We start from the raw sequence: 19,642 nt of genomic DNA on the forward strand, positions 1-19,642 counted from the left end.
ATGGTGAAGAGGTTCAAATTTTAAGACTGCTCCTTAAGCAAAAATACCTATTTACATAGAGTTTTCCAACCTAACAGTATTTTCTTATAATTTTCTGACCCTCAAAGCAACACAGAGAACAGAGTATTTAACAATGGTTAGTCTTTTTTTGGCAGTGAAAAATCAGTTAGTTTTAGAAAACATCAACCGTAACAAGTTGCAGATAAGGAAACTGAGGCTCAGAGAACTTAACACAACTGACTGCAAAACAGAAGAGCCAGAACTCAAAACTCCTCAAATCTTCTCTCAAACCCACAGCCTCCCCACCCAGACCCGTTGGCTGTGTAGACACCGGTAAGACTCGTAAATGCCCAAATTAAGACTCCAGTCTTGCGTAAACTAAGATCAGATTTATTGCTATGCAGGATGGATATAGACAATCCTCTTGTTTGAAGAAGTCACTTGTTTAATGCATCATAGCTGGAATTGTGTTAGGTTTCCTAAGAAAGTAACCTGAACTTGACCCTAGCCTTTGAAATTCCCATACTGCAGAGCCATTTCTCAGAATAAACAGCATTTTACCTAGCTCATCCAGCCATAATCCAGCTTAAAAACTGTAGAAACTCCTAAATTCGAATGCTGGTATTCAAAACACACGTTTAGCTGGTGGAATTTAAACGAGGCTCCATAGCCTCATTTTCGTTAAGGGCAATGCATAGTCTTTAATCCAACAACTCTGGATCTGGCTTACCTTTTGTCCTACATAGCAATTCATTTTCATAACTGGATGAACCACAAATCGCCACTCTGGAAACACACTTACTCTGAAAATTCTCCTTCCTCCTCCAGGCATTTCCGACTCAAAAGTACGATGGGACCACCAAACATTCTTTCTTGCAATACGGCACATTCCAAACCTCAAGCCAAGCCCACCAAGTAAGCCCTGCTCTTTAGCATGAATCTTTATGCTTGTTTGTGTTTTAAACTGCACTCTGGCTGCACAGTTGGATTGACAGGAGTTTCCTGGGGAGAGGTGTTCTCTCTCTTTCATTTGCCACATGTGCTCCTTGGCTGTGTCCCCTCTTGCTCCCTCCCTCCTCCCTGAACCCTCATTTGGCATGTTCCCAGAGAATGTCTTCTATCCTAAATAAAGCCAGCCCTGGAGGTTTCTTGGGGGGGAGGGGCGGGGGGGGGGGAATTCACAGTGCACTTTTTAAGGAAAACATGAGCGGTTTAGGACATTAGTTACACCCACAAGTTCCCTCTCTGACTACAGGAAATGGCAAGCCCCTGTCCTGCTGGGAAGAGGGTGGTGGAGATGACGGACCCTTGGGGAGAAGCAAGCCAGCTTCTCTGTGCAAGAAGTCCACAGCACCTCTTGCTCCATCATCTTTTTTTTTTTTTTTTTTTTTTTTTTCAACGTTTATTTATTTTTGGGACAGAGAGAGACAGAGCATGAACGGGGGAGGGGCAGAGAGAGAGGGAGACACAGAATCGGAAACAGGCTCCAGGCTCCGAGCCATCAGCCCAGAGCCCGACGCGGGGCTCGAACTCACGGACCGCGAGATCGTGACCTGGCTGAAGTCGGACGCTTAACCGACTGCGCCACCCAGGCGCCCCATTGCTCCATCATCTTTTATCAGCCTCGGACAGCGGGCTGGGTCAAACGCCACCATTTCAGGCCTTTATAACGTATCCACCTACATACTAAATATCAAATTAATACATTCACAGATGAATAAAATATTAGTAAACAGTCACCACTCTTTTCTCTGCTCCTGGGAAGCTAGGAAATCAAACCCCCTATGCTGATGAGGCGAATCAGCCAAGATACAGGACAAAAAAGGGCAACGGACACGTGGAAAGAGAGTGCTCTCTTCGTGGACAGGAGTCATTTTTAGTCTTTTTCCAAATCGATACTGACTGAGCCATAAAAGTTAGTCATTATTTAAAAAAAAAAAAATTTTTAACGTTTATTTATTTTTGAGACAGAGAGAGACAGAGCATGAACGGGGGAGGGTCAGAGAGAGGGAGACACAGAATCTGAAACAGGCTCCAGGCTCTGAGCTGTCAGCACAGAGCCTGACGCGGGGCTCGAACTCACGGACCGCGAGATCATGACCTGAGCCGAAGTCGGCGGCTTAACCGACTGAGCCACCCAGGCGCCCCAAAAGTTAGTCATTAAAACAGTACCCTCTCTTCCGTAACTGAAGCATTCTGCTAAAAAGAGGCTAAGGCAGACAACACTGCCTCGGTCCCCCCCTCCAAATGAAAGTAAGCCAGAAGCCAGCTGTAGCTCACAGCTACAGACATCGGCAAGCTTAAGTTTGCTCCTAGGCCTTCTAAGATACCTGGAGACAAAGGGGGCATCTGGAGGCCTTTCCCCCTAGAGTCTGGAATACGTCATCAGTATTCTAGACCTCCTGCAAAAAACAGAAGTGGGCAGAGCACAGGCTGGACATCAGGTGTGATATATACATCTGGTTAGAAATTCGCCAGAGGAGACCTACCAAATAAAAACCGTATTTTTGCCTCTACTGCAACATACAATGGGGTGGCCGAGGGCTCACTTTCTGGGAGCTGCAGCGTGTGGCAGAGAAACCCAGGTTTGCTCACTGGCTCCTGCACTTCCCACGCTGGTGCCTGGGACTACGTTACTTTAACTCACCTCTAAGCCTGAGGGTTTACCACGCACATCATGGACCTCCCCCCACACCATATGACAGTGACGGTGACACCACCCACCCCTCAGAACTGCAGGAGAGAGCTAGGATGAGGTAACCTACACAGCAGGCCCAGCATACAGAGTTCTAGAAACTGGAAAATCAGGGCAAGCATTAGAGGAAACAGGTCTTAGTGTACTCTGAATCCATTATAACATGAAGATCATACAAACAAAAAACACAGTTGATTTTCAAGACCAAATCCATCTAACTAGTAAAATAACCCCCCAATAACCTAGCTTATAATTGCAAATTAAAATCATTAATGCCAACTGCCTATTAAATTAGCAAAGTTTTTGTAACTGTAGTGACTAATGTTGGTCAAAGGGCAGTGATACAGGCACTATCATATTTTTACAAAGGTATCTGGAATCACAAGTCATTAAAGGTTTGCTACAATGTACCCAATAATTTCAACTCTAAACAATGATTCCTAAAAAAGTAAACCAAAAGTTCAGAGACCCCCCTCCAGAGAACAGGTGGGGTGAGAACAGATAGGGTAACCACCCACTGAGCTGAAGCAAGGAGGGAACCTGGGCTCCAAAGACTCTTTAAACAGACTTTCAACTGGTCCTTCTGTTTTTATCTCCACCTTCAAACTCATTTTCAGAAATACTATCAATTCTTTTTTTTTTTAAGTTTTATTTATTTTGAGAGAGAGAGAGAGAGAGAGAGCAGGGGAGGGGCAGAGAGAGAAGGAGAGCGAGAATCCCAAGCAGGCTACACTGTCATGGCAGAACCTGACTGGGGGCTCAATTCCACAATGGTGAGTTCATGACCTGAGCAGAAATCAAGAGGTGGTCACTCAACCGACTGAGCCACCCAGGCGCCCTGAAATACTACCAATTCTTAAATGTTTGGACTCTTCTCCAGAACAGTCAGGCTGCCTCTCAGCCTCTTCCATTGTGCATTCAGGAAGCCACTCTCCCAGATCCAGGGTTAGGGTCAGGGTCAAGGCCAAGGTCAGGGCTAGGGCCAGGGTGAGGGATAAGGTATATGCCCGGCACCCTGTAGCCCAGAAGCCCCTCAAGAGGCCCAGGGCTAGTTTCAGGGTCACGATTAGGATTAGGGTCAGAGGTTAAGGGTTAGGGGCCAGGGCATGAAAAATTTGATATGCATGATGATGTTCATTACATTATTTATAGAAAAAATGATGTAAGTTATATGTGCTATAAAATATTACACAGCAATAAAAAGGATGGCTATGGAAATTACACATTGCAAAAAGAATGTGATACAAAACTACCTAAAAAAAGCTACGATACTAAACTAAATATAATCTAGGATTACAACACGTGAAAAACTTAATGTGTATAGGAAAAATATTAACAGTAATTGTATTAAGAAAGTAGGACATTTTGAGTAATTCTTTGGCATCTTCGGTTTCCACTTTTGGAAATATGGTCGGATTTCTTTGGAAAGCAAACATGCATTTGATTAACGTACTCCAAGCGCTGTGACAGAGGTCAGCTCACCCACCAGAACCCACTCACGCGTTCGCTTCCATTCACAGTACAGTCCCGTACCCCAAGTCACTACTTCTAGAAGTGTCCTGTTTCCACAAACTGAGTCAGAATGAACACCCAAATGCTTGCCTTTTTTTTGAAGCACAGTTCTACATAGAACAGACTGTCCAATTTTCACCTTGTCCTCCTTTGTATCCGTCCATTTCCACTTCTGGGTTGAAGGGTAAGAAGTATGGAGCAGAAAAAGAACCAGAGCCTTCATCCGTGGCTGGCTCTTGTTCCCTGGAGGTCCCCCCAGCCACCTCAGCAGGACCTCGGTCTCCCCGTCTCCATCAGCCTCACCCACAACAAGGGCCAAGGTGGTACAAGTCAAGGAGGCTTTGACTGATAGGCTCTCCATGGGGGTTCCCACCAGAGAAGACTAACACGCTTTACAACAGACTACCACACATGTCTGTCTTTAGCAGATCAGGGCAGGTGAATTTATAAGCTATGGTGAGTCAGTACTCTGAAGGCCAGAACTCCAAGTTCATACTCCTCTTATCATAAGCTCTACACTCTTGTCTCACTCGTCTTTCGGACCTTTCCACGTCTAGGCAAAAAAATCAGTGAAGTCTGAACAAAGTAAAGGGTTGGACAAAACCACTGAATGAATCTTCACCACATGCTGAGCCCATTTTTTGCATCACAAGGCAAGGCGATGGACTCCATGATCTCACTCAGTGGCTTTTCCTTCACGTCCAGGAGTCTATTATGTATTGACTCATCAGGCTTCTGAAACCATTGCCATAAATGACAAACAGATAGCCCTTTCGGCACAAGAGAATGTATCCATGAAATTAAAAGGAGCCCTGCTCATCTCTTGGCTCAAAGAAAACTTGAACATCACACGCTGCTGAGTTTCAGATCCAACCCTTGAAGTTCAGACCACGGTAGATGTGTCTGGAGCAGGGCTGGTGTGGATACAACTTTGTTTACTCTGTCAGCCCAGGGCTGTGCCGCCGGAGCCATGCTGGCTCGCCATGGCCAGGCTCACAAAGGGCCCTTGTAGCTCTGGGGCCAAGCCTCAATGGTCTGTCTGTTACGTCCCCTGCGCCATTTTGATGTGCCACGTCAATCCGGCTGCCAAGACTGGCAATTGGCTCAAATCCCTCATACATTTTTTCTTTTTAACGTCATAGCTTTGAGACAAATGACACTTTCCACAAATAACTGGGTACATCTCCTGTTGGCGTTTCCCTCCTCCCCTTCCCATATCTCGCCACTCCATATCGCACGTACTGCCAAATGATGAAAAGCAGAATGACCCACTTTAGGCACTGCTGTAAAGCCAAAGGGAAGTAGGCTTCATGTGGGGATATTCCCACCTTCTACCAAGCTCTAGAGGCTAAGTTAAATGTGGCTTAAGGAACTATAAAAGGGTAAGAGGCAAGAGCCCGTGGGCCCCATCTTGGATTCCTCAGTGGGGTCAGGCTGTGCCCCCTTTAGCAAGAATGAGTTCTGCAGCCCGTCAGAGGTCTAAAAGGTATCGTACTGCTCCCAAGCTGGCATTTCTGGCCCAGTGTGCGGAAACGTGTCAGCAGCTGGGAAGAAAAGGGCACGTCGGCCGGCTCTCTTCCTGCCAGGGCCCAGTCACACCCTTTTCGGAAGATGGACAGCCAAGGTATGCCCTGCGCCCAGTCGCTGGGGTCGCACAGGGAAAACTCGACTCGTCTGATTTAGAAACAGATAAATAAGGCCCTCTGTGAAAATGAAGACATAGCCAATAACAGGCAGTGGCCCCTTGCCTGTTCTTCTCACGCTCCACACTCTCCCCAAGAAGCTCGGCAACATCGAAATGCCGGGAACTCCCAAATTTGTATCTTCGGACCCAATTTCTCCCTTGAGAGCTTGGTTTCCAATTGCCCTATGATTCCTCAGCTTCCATACCTGATCAGTCATTAAATCCCACCAATTCTGCTTCCGCGCCTCTCACAGTATGTAACGCTCCCCTACCCCTCCGGCCTCAAACTTGACCCCAATTCCTCGCTGGACCATTGAAATTGTTCCTGAAGGTCCGCACGGTCCCCAGTCCTGTTCCTCTGCTTCATCACCACCCTTCACTGCCCCTGAGGTCAGCCTAATAAACATCACCAGAGTGTCGACTTGAAAACACTGGCTTTCCCGATCGCTTACGGCTAAATTCCAAACTCCAGAGTAGGACTCCCAAAGCCCTCTACCAGTCGGTCTCCGCTCCCTGTTCTAACACACCTCTGCCACTGCTGGCCAAACTGCCCCCACCAGTGGCACTGCAGCTCATTCGAGACAAACAGGCGGCGCGCCCCCTGCACAGCGCGCCCCCTGCACGGCGCGCTCTGCTACCTCCTCTCTTCGCGTGATTTCCCCACAGCTCCTGCTCGTCCTTCAAGACCCTGTTTGGAGGTCACCTCCCCTGTGGGGCTCTTCCACCACCCCTCCAGTTGTGAGTCATGCTGTCTCCCTGGTTCCGAGCACACAGCATGCTGCATGGCAGCGATGGACTCAGAGGCTGGCTCCCCCGGGACAGCACCCTCAGGTTCTGGAGGGCAGGGAGTCTTTCTCTATCTCTGAACTTGGTACAAGGCTGCACAGAGTTTACAGTCAGCAAGTGCTGCTGAATGCACGGGGTCATCAGAAGAGGGATTAGAATTAGCACAACGGAGGGGAGAGATTTTGACGGTCGGGACACGGGAGCCTAGCTCCAGAAGCCTCGGAGCTGTGGGCTGTGGAAATGTATGAATCTCTCCAGGTTTTAGTTTCTCATCTGTTCAATATGGAGGGGAGACTACATGATTTCTATGGCCTCTTTAACTCCTCGGTTCTAGCGATCAGACTACGTTTTCCTTTCCAATCTACAATGAAGAAAGGCTCCATAAAACCCCACGGTAATAACATGCTCCGGGAGTTGGACGCTCTCCGCAAAGCCAGCCAGGAAAATTGCTGCCTTGCCTGGCCACTGGGCACAGCTCCCCAGGAGAGCCAACAACGGAGTCTCCTCCCCTCAACTCAGAAATCCCCAGTCGCCTTCTGTTACATTTGGAGAATATCCCTAGTTGCTCTCTGTTCTGTTTCACTCTACGTATTTTGGCCAAGAAGTGGCTTATTAAATATTATGCACAGGAAAAAAAAGAAAACAAAACTGATGGCAAAACCTAACATGCCTTGAAAATAACAAGCACTAAGAACATAATGGGTTGAATTCTGACGCGCCAGACTAAAACCTCTGGGCTTGATAATCACCTCGTGACCCCATACTCCGGGGGCGGCTGGTACCTCAGCACGGCCACCTCTGTTCTCGCAGGCTGAGGAGCAGGGTATGGCTTGACCATCTCGTGGAGCATCCCCGGGTGCTGGTCACTGTAGAAAAGTCCATGCTCCTGGGTCTTGCTGACCGGGGACATCATCTGCTTGGTCTTGTAGGGGTACTCAGGCGGAGGACCCCGGGGGTCCAGCGCTTTGCCTGCGGGCTGGGCGGGGGAGGGGCCCCCTCCCGCCTTGAACCCCTTTCCGCTCCCTGAGCCAGGGAGGTGCTGCTTAGCTCCGGTCCTCTCCAGGGACAGCTGCATGATTCTCTCACTGAGTGAGCGGACGTGGCCCTGCTTAAGCTCTTTGAGCGCCTCGTCCTTATGTGCCTGCCCGCTGTTGGCGCGGTTCACCGTGGGCCTCCCCTCAGTCCGGGCCTTCTGACTGGTGCCCCCAGCCATGTAGTAGCCATGGCCGATAGCCCCCTGCTGCTGCTGCTGCTGCTGCTGCTGCTGCTGCTGCCCTCTGAAGAACTGGGACTGGGCCTTGGCCTCCTCGTAAGTGGGCAGCTCCTCATTGTTCTGCTGAGGCTGTGTGGGCCGCACCTGCTTCTCCATCACCGTGTTGTCCACCTGGTGTTCTTGACCCTGCGGTTCCTGGCGTGCCGACTGGTAGACCATTTGTGGGTCTTCTTGGGTGAGGTTTTCCGTGGAAGAAAAGTTGTTTGGAGGGTGGGCTGGTCCTGCACTCCCTGTGGCCTGGTGCTGAATGGCCAGCAAGTTCATGTTCTCGGTCGGGGTACCATACCGCAGTTGTTCCTGGATCAGCCGCTGCAACACTGTTCCAGCTGCCGCATCCTCGGAACCTCTCATTTCCACCTCTGAGATCCTCAGGAAGTTTGGGGAGTGGAAGTTGCACAGAGGATCCTCAACTGAAAGATAAACACAGGAGAAAAGGTATCAGGATATTCCACAGGAATACCGGCCTGCTGATGCATAGTAGAATAATGAACATTTGAGCCACAGTAGCACTTAAAGACAAGATTTCAAATACCCTGCCACCTCGATTTACCCCGCAGTTTCTCAGGAAGTGTTTCTCCAATTCAAAGCGTCTCTACCACTCTCCACTGCCAGGCCTCCCGCTTCCTGCTGGACCTTGCTCTGTCCTTCCCCTCTCCCCTTCCTTTAAATGCCCCACCGGCCCCTTCCCATCCGCACACAAACATGCCAAATCTTCCCCATCTTAAAAAATAAATGCAAGCCAAAAACCAAGATCAAGCAAAAAGGAATCCCCTTTTCTTGGCCCTACCCATGTCCCCCTAACTGCCGCCCGTGTATCTCTCCTCCCCTTCTCTTCTGATTGCCCTCAGTAAGCGATCTGCACTCGCTGGTCTCCCCTTTCCAGATGCTCCATTCAACACCCTCCCTACTGCTCTGATTAGCAACCGAGCCCAATGAGGATTTTCCACCTCCTGTAGTATGCACCTCACCTCTCTGAAGCATTCTGCACGTTGATCGTCTGCTTCTTGAAATGCTCTCCTAATTCAGCATCCAGGTCTCCCACTCCCAACACCCGCCCTGGTTCCAGCCCCTGCCTCTCCGTGCACTTCTCTGACTCCCTTTTCTCCACCTGCTCCTTAAATTCTGGTGTTTCCCACAACTCTGCCCTGAATGCCCTCCACCCTCACTCAACAGAACTTCCTCCATCATCACACCTGCCACTGGTCTTCAACCACTGACTCAGGACCCGCACCTACAACGACCAGCAGACGGTCCATTAGTTCTTCAAACTCAACATGCCTTCCGCACCCCCAACCTCACCCTCACCAAACCCCATATCCCTGCCTCATCTACTCCTTGCCAAGCCAGAAACCTGGGAGTTTTCCAAAATTCCTTCCTTTTCCCCTACCTCCAACATCCAGGGTCAGCCTGTCAATTCTACCTCCTGAACATCTCTCCCAACCTTCTTCATTCCCATCCCAATCTCCAAGTTTATTATTAATAACCACAATATAACCCCAAGAACCATTTGAAAAGTGTATATGATGTGTCAAGTTTTGTGCTAAATTCTCTCCATACATTATTTTGTTTATTCCACATAAAATCGTATGAGGCACATAAAATCATATGACACAGATATCCATTTCCCCTATCTTACAGATGAGGAGGGAGGTTCAGAGAAGGCAATGACAGATGTCACAGGAGCAGCAAAGGCCAGAACCAGGACCTGACTCATTCTGCAACAAAATCTGTGTTCATTCCACAACACTGCAAAGCCCTTGGTGTCTCAAACCCAGACAATTCCAGCAGCCTCCTTATCTAGTTCTCTGACACGCCTCTCATTCCCACCTCCAAACCCACCCCTTAGACCTCACCTATCTTCCACGTTACCCTGAAAGACTGTTTGAATAGGAACACCTAATAATATCACTCCCCTGCACAAGATTCCTCAGGGGTTAGTTACCAGATGAAACTGACATTCTACCCTAGGATGTAGCAGGTATGGCCTTACTTATCCAGCAACAGTGCAGGCCACCAGCACCTAAGATCACGTACTTCCCAGACATGTCAGTTCCCTCCTGCCTCTAGGCCTTGGCTCCCTCTCCCTAGAAAGGTGCACTTCACCATGTCTCCTTGGGACATTCCTAGACGTGCTGTACGTGATAGCTTCACAGCTGCCTCTGAGTTAATCGTGTCCTTCTGCAGCCCAGCAGGCTTGAGCCCTCCTTCTCCTAAGTCCCCACTCCATTTGTCAATATCACCATTACAGCAATGATCACGGTAGATGGAAATGGTTTATTTACACAAGACTCTCAGCTTCTTCAAGGCAAGGATCATGCCACCTCATCTGGCTCTCCCTAGTGCGCAACCCAGGGAAGCACGTAATGGGGGAGCAAACATTTAACCAGCAAAGAATACCTAATGAATGCCAAGAAATATACAACGTATCCATCTCACAACAATACTAATAAGTAGTGTACTGAGGAAATTATACAGCATGAGGACAGTAAAAGTTCTAGCTCTTACTACCGGCATGACCTTGGCATGACCTTGAGCAAATCGTTTACTGTCTCTGAGCTCAATCTCCTCTGCAAATTGACAGAACAGAACTCGACCATCTCCAAACAGCCTCAGTTCTACGATTCCACGCAACGATGGCTCTGTGTTTCTATATGTACAGAGAACACATCATCTCCCCTCAAAACATCTTTCTTCCCCAAGGTTGCCTCTTTGTTTTGTGGGTTTCTTTTTTTTTTTTTCCTAAGTGACATCCTTATCATCTATGAGTCATCCAGATAGAAATTTCAGATGAACTTTTGGCCCTTTGTCTCCTTTTCTCCCCACATTTGATCAATTGCCAAGCTGGTTTTTCTCAGTCCACAGTGAAATGAGAAAAAATAAAGGTGGTGGGGTATGCTTACAAAATATATAGATATACATATACTTGCACATACACATGTGCATATATACAGATATATGTCATTGGCTTTGTGCCTTTTTTTGGCATGGGCTGTCAAGGGTTACATCACTTTTACTCTTTTTGGCATTAAAATATGAGAAAAGGTGGCACTAGATGACATTTTTAGTGTCTCTGAGACAGCAAAAGACCGCAACCCTAACTTCTATGCCCTCAGCCACGTCCTGGGTTTGGGCTCTCCTTACCACTTGCCTAGATGTCCTGAATAGCCTCCTAATATCACTTGCCTCTGATCTCTTTCTTCGATCCACACTGCATTTCTTATCTGTCTTCTTCTACTAGAATTCAAGAACCGGACAGCACAACTTTATCTGTTAATATTCACCTGCTGTATCTCCAGTGCCTATAATACAACCCTGACACACAGAAAGCATTCAGAAAATACCTGCCCAGCAAATTCAAAAACTCTGCAGGCTGGTTCCTAAAGCTCAGCTCTGATCATATCACTCTGCCTCGCCCCCACAATCCCAAATCACACCTATGAGATCTCACGCCAGTTTTTTGGCTTCTCTGAACCTCTCTCCTCTGTAAAATGGGCAGGCTTCATATCTGCTTCGCAAGACCACATGTGCAGTAAAAGCGAACTTACTCCCTACCTTCAGAGAATGTATATTATAACTGACATATAAACCCATATAAAACTGACATATAAACTGACATATAAACAACAATAAAAAATTTTAAACACTAAAAACAGATTATTCCAAGTCCACATAAGATGAATTGCCAAATAACTGTAATAGGCGATGAAGAGATCCATGCGGGCTGAAATGGGCCACACATTCACTGTGCAAATCCTGACTGCCAATCTGTTACATCCGTTCTGACAGGTGCCGAGGCAGAAGGTAAAGAGAGCACAGTCCTTACCCTCAGAATAACTGCTCTGAAATTTGAAAGCAAATTCAAAGAAAAATGAATGCTGTGAATAACTTGAATATAAATTTAAATAAAAATATATTTCCAAAAGAAAATGATTTTGGGGGATGAATAATAAAAGGAATGGGGTCTCATCAAGCACGAAAACTGCTGAATTCCCTTTTCATAAGCACATTTGCCAAGAACCGTGAGATCCTTCCCTACAGTGATTTTAAAGATTCCCTTCCAGTTTTACCAATCTCAAAAGCCCTCAAAAATAGGCAGGAAGTTTTCATAGAGGAAACAGCTCCCTCCCTACTATAGTTTTGGATTTCTTCTGAGCTTCTGAATTATTTGCAAAAAAGAGATCAAAGTGAAAGCAGAGAAGGAAAAAAGATTCTGGGAAAGGGTACAAAAAAAGTATTTAGGAATCAGAGAAAAATTAGGGAATAAATGGTGTAGCTCTCAAGTTCCTGCAATAAGAACTCTGCTGAGAGTCACATGATATCGTAAAATAGTCTATTGACGCCATAGCAAAACCATTAAAAATAAGGCACCTAATAATAAACAATCAATAATACAACTGGCTGATTCTTAAAGCGAGGATAGAGAAAAAATTATGCAAAAAAAGGCTAAAAATCAGAAACATCTGATCATCTTGCTTTTCCAAACCAAATGCCGGTAAAAGAACTTACCAACTTTTTCCCTGATGCCACCTTTTGCCTCCACCGTCAGAGCAGATGTCTCGCGCCTCCCAGAATAGAGCTGGAAATCTGGGAAAAAGTAGTTGGGGTCTTCTAGAATCGGGGTGGGACTATCGGAGCGGTAACAAACAGGAGAGGGTCCTGGGGAAAAAGCAACGTGCGTATTAGTGCCACCGAAGTCCTCCTCTCCCTCCTTCCTGTGTGACTCATGAGAGCCCACGAGGCATTTTCCCACATTCGACTCGGAGCTGCCTTTTTGATTCATAAAATTCCAGAGTTACCATTCAGAATTATCGCAAGGCCAGCCACCCACCAAAATGACCCATGAGGTCAGAATAACAATCTTCGAGAGACACTGAGTGAAGTCATGACGCTTTTACACAACCCGGTTCCAAGGGCAGCAGCAGCAACACTGACAAATATCAAGCCCTCTGCAGAACTGGATGAGTCCCAAAGTTTGGGCTGGTCAAGGTGGGGGACAGAAAGGAGGGAGGTGGGGAGGCCAGCAAAGGAAATACCAAAACGGGGAGAGCAGAATACCTAAAAGATGCAGAGAGGGGTTGGCTATTTTGCTAGACCATGTGTCAGCACGAGCACGTCCCAGCCCAGGACAGAGCGCTCCGCTCAAGGTTTCTGGAGCCCCATGTGGCAGTGTGGGTCCGGGTCATGGGTTCCGGCCCTCTACCAAGCACCGCCTTTCCACTTTATCTCCGTCACACACAAACCAGAGTGCGCTTCCTGTTCCAATCAAATGTGACACAGTACTCAATCCTATGGGCACTGAACATGAGATACCACTACAATCACACTGATAGGCACATACAACATCGTGGGAACACTCAGCAGCCCGGCCCCTGCTCTCTTCCCTCCTCGCACTGACTTCTCTGCTTGGACACCACATTTAAGGCTCTTTTTGGCAAAAGTAGCTTAGTTACAGGGCACCTGGGTGGCCCAGTTGGTTGATCATCCAACTCTTGATTTTGGCTCAGGTCATGATCTCACAGTTTGTGAGTTGGAGCCCCGAATTGAGCTCTGTGCTGATGGCTTAGAGCCTGCTTGGAATTCTCTCCCTCCCTCTCTCTGTGCTCCTCCCCTGTTTGCATGCTCTCTCCCTCTCTCTCTCTCTCTCTCTCTCTCTCGTTCAAAATAAATAAACCTGGGGGGGGAAAAAGTAGCTTAGTTTACTCCAGGGGAAGAATCATGCTTTTCTTTTTAAATTAAAATCCTTGACCAAATGATAATTCCATTAGAACAAAAATGTTTTTCAGCTATAACCTCAAACTAATTTGAAAGTAATTTGAAATTTCTTGCTGGGTTTTTTTTTATCAGCTCTTTTCTCACAAGGCCAAAGCTAGTAGTAACTAGTTATTGAGGCCACAGATGGGGATTTAGTCATCATCTTCCTCAGTTTCTTCAACACACAAAGAAGGGTTTGCAACTCCGCTCACATATATCTTAGGCATGTGTGGGCTAGAGTGAAAAAAAGAAACGTTTTGACAGCTAGGATATTTATCTTGTAAAGCTAAAATAATGTAGTAGTGCCTCTCAACCTAGAGATGAATATAAACCAAATATGAATGGTGTAGAACATGGAGACCAGTCTAACATTGTAGTTCCAATGCCTATGACATTACCTGTCAGGGTTCTCTCTTTGGCCAAACTGCAAAGACTACCCTGGAAGAAACTTGCCCCTTTCTGGACCTCATCTTCTGCATCTATAAATCTAAAAGTCTCAGGCTAAAATTAAGAATCACAGATGACTTAGATCCTAAGGCAAATTCTGACCTGGCTTCTACTTCAGCAGGTGGAAAATGCTGGTGGAAAATTAGAGAAACGCAGGGTGCAACCCTGGCTGCCATGACAGTTGCCCAGGAACTTTTAAAATCCTAATACCCAGGCTTCCTCCAGGCCTAGTCAAGCGGAATCTCGGGGGATAGGGCCCAGGCTCCTGTATGTAAAACTCCTCAACCGATTCCAGTGTGCAGCCAAAGCTCGGATGCCCTAAGCTGGAGGGAGAACGGTGCACACTGGCAAAAATCCCCCAACACGAAAACACCTTTCTGCGTCCTCAGCTCCCCCCCCCCCCAAATCAGCGCCAGAGAGGTGTTGAGGACCCACGTACTTCAACAAAACAAAGAGTGGTGTTTTCTCATAGTGGATCTGGGTCAGGAACGGCCACGTGGAAGCACATGTCGCTTTGGGTGACACCGTCTAGTCACGGGACTATAAATTTTAAATGAAAACGGAGAGCAAGCTGCTAATGAAACTGAGGCCTAATTAAGGGTATATATGTGTACGTGTAGATGCATACAAAGGAGTGCGCAGGGTGTGTGTGTGTGTGTTTCTGTATAGACATATGCTTGCAACCTAAGAACCTAATTAAAACCTCTACACTAAGCCATTCTCATCACCACAATGAGACAGTTAGGGACCATGAGAACAAGCCCCAAGTGGAAAACATTATGTACCTCGGGCGCTTCTGTTGGCTGTTACTGTTAAACCGCTTCTTTTAGAAAGCAGAACCAAGACGCGGCCCCGCGTACAAGCTGGACTTAAAACAGAGGACCCTGGCTCCTAAAAGCACCAATGAGCTGCCTGAATTGCCTGCCAATATCAACCAATCAGGACGAGGCCCTTCCAACCAATCAAGATGAAACACGTTTGGGGGCACCTGGGTGGCTCGGTCAGTTAAGCAAGGGACTCTTGATTTCCACTCACGTCATGATGTCATGGTTGGTGGGATCGAGTCCTGCGTGGGGCTCTGCAAAGAAAGTGCAGAGACTGCTTGGGATTCTCTCTCTCCCTCTCTCTCTTTGATCCTACCCTGCTTCCACACTCTCTCTCTCAAAATAAATAAACAAATTTTAAAAAGAAAAGATGAAGTACTTTCCCCCCTTCATTAGCATATTAAGCCAGAGTGGGAACCTGAGGGGGAGTTTTCACTCTAGAACTTTTACTCCCTTGTGTCCCAATGGGCCAGTCTAACCACTCTCTGTTAGTGCTGAGTGTCCTTCAGCTCAAGCTGTAGCCCCAGTAGAGCCTTGCCTGTGCCTTTGATTTTGGGGTCCAGCCTCAAGTTTCTATCCTTGTGGAGCCCCAAGAACCTGACCCCAGTAACAACACTGGTACAAATTGATTTTCCACATCTTTATCCAATGGCCTGCCACATGAGAACAGGTTCAAGGGCTCCAGGCCACAGAGCATATAGAGATACATATCAACTATCATTTAAGGCTTCTTTCTTTCTGTACGCTGGGGTGTCCCACACATTCTTGGAGAGTTACGTTCCCACCGCTGCCCCCACTCCTAGGAGCTGAAGAAAGAAAAGCCCAGCAGATGAGCAGACGGCCTGGCAGGCAGACAGGCCTGGTATCATAGCTCCACCGAGAGAACCAAGAGAAGCTCCCAGCACTGACATACCCTACAGGGCTCTTGCTATTTGTGGCTTCGTCACCTATAAGACAAGGTAAAATGACAAGAATGTGTGTCACTGGGTCTGCATCAGATTGCTGGGCTGCAGAGCAAAAATGCAAGGGAGGCCTCGCCCTTAATCCCACAGACACGTAATCCTTCCCTGCCTATTGAAGTTCAGAATCTCCACTAGGAACTCTTTATGGCACAGAGCGGGTCTGTTTTCTTATGCGAAACGCAGGGTACAAGATCTACCCAAAGGGGTCAAGGCTCTCTGACATGAGAAACTGGAAGTAAACGTGTGACTTATGTTACACGACATAGGACAACATATGAGGGGGAATGCTGTTGGCTTTGTTAGCGTTCTCCACACCCAGGAGCAAAACTAGGAGAAGCCACAGGCACTCCCAGGTACCACACCCACCCAGGAAGCCCCGCCTCTAGGGCGTGGCTCCGGCCCAGGGGCTCAGGAACAGGGCGTATTTTAGGGCAGCACGCAGCCAATCAAGGATCCTGCTCCAAGGTGTGTGATAGGCACATGCCGTAGCCCCACGGGCTTCATAAAGACTGTTTCCACACCGGGTCCTCCTGACTTACCAATTTGCAGTCACCTGCTTCTTTCAAACCAGTCCTTGTCCCAGAATTATCACTGACAGCTTTAGTCTGCATGGGGAAGCCGGCAAAAGCGATGGAAAACCAGCTAAGGCCAGTGTAAAGGAGTCCCCCGACTACAGGGTCCCCTTCTGGCAGCTCCTATATGGCTCGTGCCCTGAAGGAAAGCCAGGGATCTGTTCGTGCTGCACTCCACAAAGGGTGAGGTTCTGGAATTCTGCTTTGAGGGGTCACCATTCCTGCCTCATAGTGACTGTGATCCATCTCACCAAGAACGGTCCCTTCTTCTTTACAAACCCTGCATGTCACGTGTCGACAAGAAGAATCTTTTGCTTCTATGAGCGTGACTGCTTATTTCTAAAAGCGCTGAAGCTTCCTTCCCATTATGGTTTTATGCTGTTACTTTCTCTGTAACCGTCCAGAGGCCTTTAGGTAATGTGACCCTGAACAAGACTTTTTGTTTTCCTTACTCAATACAGCACTAACAAAGGGCATCACTGTCGAAGTTAAAATGAATTAAGGTAAAATGAAGTGAGTCTTCTGGGATGGGCACGGGGCACAGAAACCTGGCGATTGCCTCTCATCTGCTCCACCTCCATTGTAGCTAGTTCCTTCCCTAAGATCAGATCGTGAATCTGTCAAGAGGCTAATGTAACAGGCTCAGAAGTGTCCTTTGCGTTTAAACACCGGAGGACGCTCAAATTGCCACCCTATCTTCATCCAACACTCACAGAACTAGGAAAGCTCCTGTCCTCAAATCCCACTTCTGGAAGGCCACTAGCTTGCACATAACTGTTTTGGCGAGGGTCTCAAGTTCAAATTTTGCTTCGTTTTCAAGGCCGCCTGCCATCTGGCTGCTCCTCTGCTGTCAACAGCCTGGGCGCTCTACTCAGCATCCCAGCGTCCCGTGACCATGTCACCCCCATTTTCCAGGTTCCAGCCGGGAATGCCTTCTGCCTGCACACTCCTCTCCCCAGGTCCTTTACGGTTCACCCCAACAAACCTCTTCACTCCACCTCCTGTAGACACCCCCCCACACACATACACACACACTGGCCTTCCTTCCCTCACCTATGGTACCAGTTATGATGTGAGCTCACAACTTAGCATTTAAGCATCAACTGCCTTTTTTTTTTTTTTTTTTTTTTTTTTTTGTAAGAGGCTCCAACGCTGGGTGGGGCTTGAACTCAAGACCCCAAGATCAAGACCTGAGCTGAGATCAAGAGTCAGACGCTTAACAAACTGAGCCACACAGGTGCCCTCCAACTGTCTCGTATTTTATAGCAGCCATTTAATATAGTCTGGTGCTACCGTCCTGGGGAAGCTGGAAGGCAGGCACCACCCACATACTTGCCACTTTCTGCAAGGAGGATGTGCAAGGGATACCCCTCCTACTCCTTGCTGGCAGATGCAGAACACGGCACCGTCTTCTGGAATGGGCCCAAGTTTAAGGGAAAGGTCAAAGATCCCCCAAAGCCAGTCTCCGGGAGTTCCCCATGACCCCTTGCACTTTTCCTTAAATGAGGGAATCTTCCCTTAAATGTTCCATGAAGTGTTCCCTAACATGAGGGGGGCACTTGCTTTCCCCTGCAGGCCAGAGGCCCATTCCTCAAACCCTCCACGAACCGCAAAACAACTCCCAGGTGTTCTTTCCCCAAAGCCCAAAACTTTTCTCCCAGGCCCACCGAATCCAAACCCCCTAATGCATTTAAAAACCACTTCACCCTTTACATTAGTCTAGCCTCCTATAACTTTGTAACAGAAATTTTAAACATAGCAACAAACAATCCTGTGGCCTCTACCTTCCCTTTCAAAGAGCTAAGGAATTTGCTGAGTGTGCCAGCCGCCTCAAAGTCAAATGTAAGCAACCAAGCCTTTTGATTCTGGCAGGACTGGAGGTTTTTCCGGGGGGAGTGGAATACTCTGCTCAGGGAGACAGATGCCCTAGGAAACAATGTTTTGAAGCGGCCTGGAGAACCCATGACCAGTGCCTGAAAAATAAAGGCAAGTCTGTTCACAAGAACTCTTGCGAAACCCAGCTAGCCCAGGTGGGTTGGCCAGTTCACACTCCAGGAGCCTGAGACCTGAGTGCAGAAGCACGGACAGGTCAGGGCACCCTCTTCTAGGAATACGTGCCTGCAACACACGTTTTTAAACAGGAAACAGGAATCTCCACGCACTGGAATATCTCTTTCACCCAAGGAACCATTATTTGAAACCCAAGATGGGGATGGAGAGAGGTGGGAGGGAGGAAGGTTTCCAAGATTCCCAACCCCTAAAGTCCACCTCAGCACCCAGTGTGAATTCTGATCCCCGGAACCAATCTTGTCTATTGTGGCGAACAAATAAAATAATAAATACACTAATGGCTATTTAATTTAGACTTTCTCGAAGTGGAACTTGTGATTAATAACTTTAAAGGCAAGCTTAACTTGGTAATGCTTTTTTGGGACTATTGGAGACATCATCAGTGGGAACCAAAACGCGGAATGTATGCTTACCCTTTCAAGTAACAATGCAGTCAACAGAGCACTGTGCTAGGAGCTCTAAATACAAGAAATGAGTAAGACCGTCCTTGGCCTCAGGAGATCATGCTCTTCTAGTTCTGGAGACCAACGTGCACACGTGCACACCCAAATTTCCTTGCAGAGTAAGTGCTCGACTAAAGGGACACAAAGCTTTGGGGGCCCAGAAGTAATCCATCACTACCTGTCGATTAGGGAGGTGATAGCGAGCTGAAATGACAAGAAGAAAGAGACAGGTGCGCTGAGCAGAAAAAAGTGAGGAGGATATTAACCTGCTGTGGGGTGAGGAGAGGGTGCCAAGAAGGAGAGGTCAACACAGCCAGGTAAAAGGAGAAGCACAGGGATTGAGTCATGAAAGTGTTTCATCTTGGGCGCCTGGGCGGCTCAGTCAGCTAAGCACCTGACTCTTGGTTACGGCTCAGGTCGTGATCGCACAGTTTATGGGTTGGAGCCCCGTGTTGGGACTCCGTGCCCGTGGCGTGGAGCCTGCTTGAGATTCTCTCCCTCTTTCTCTCTCTGCTCCTTCCTGGCTCGTGCTTTCTCTCTCTCTCTCTCTCGAAAATAAAATAAACATTAAAAAAAGAAGAAGAAGAAAGTATTTCATCTCTTTAAGGAATGGAGAGTTCAGT

At 47.6% G+C, this 19,642-nt stretch overlaps 1 protein-coding gene across 12 annotated transcripts in view; it reads right to left on the minus strand.

Moving 5' to 3' along the window:
- Positions 1–19,642, minus strand: part of AMOTL1 (angiomotin like 1) — a 155,977-nt gene that overhangs the window by 60,188 nt on the left and 76,147 nt on the right. For 11 of the 12 annotated variants that reach the window (XM_043579910.1, XM_043579909.1, XM_043579908.1 and 8 more), the window contains 2 exons: positions 12,457–12,606; positions 7,427–8,360 (listed from right to left, as the gene is read on the minus strand). In XM_043579910.1, the coding sequence (XP_043435845.1) occupies positions 7,427–8,360; positions 12,457–12,606 (1,084 nt within the window). Of the gene's footprint in view, positions 1–7,426; positions 8,361–12,456; positions 12,607–14,933; positions 15,032–19,642 lie in introns of those variants that run through there. The other variant, XM_043579919.1, reaches the window with a different exon arrangement.

The sequence above is a fragment of the Prionailurus bengalensis genome, chromosome D1, assembly GCF_016509475.1.
Source record: "Prionailurus bengalensis isolate Pbe53 chromosome D1, Fcat_Pben_1.1_paternal_pri, whole genome shotgun sequence".
Classification (NCBI taxonomy): Eukaryota; Metazoa; Chordata; class Mammalia; order Carnivora; family Felidae; genus Prionailurus; species Prionailurus bengalensis.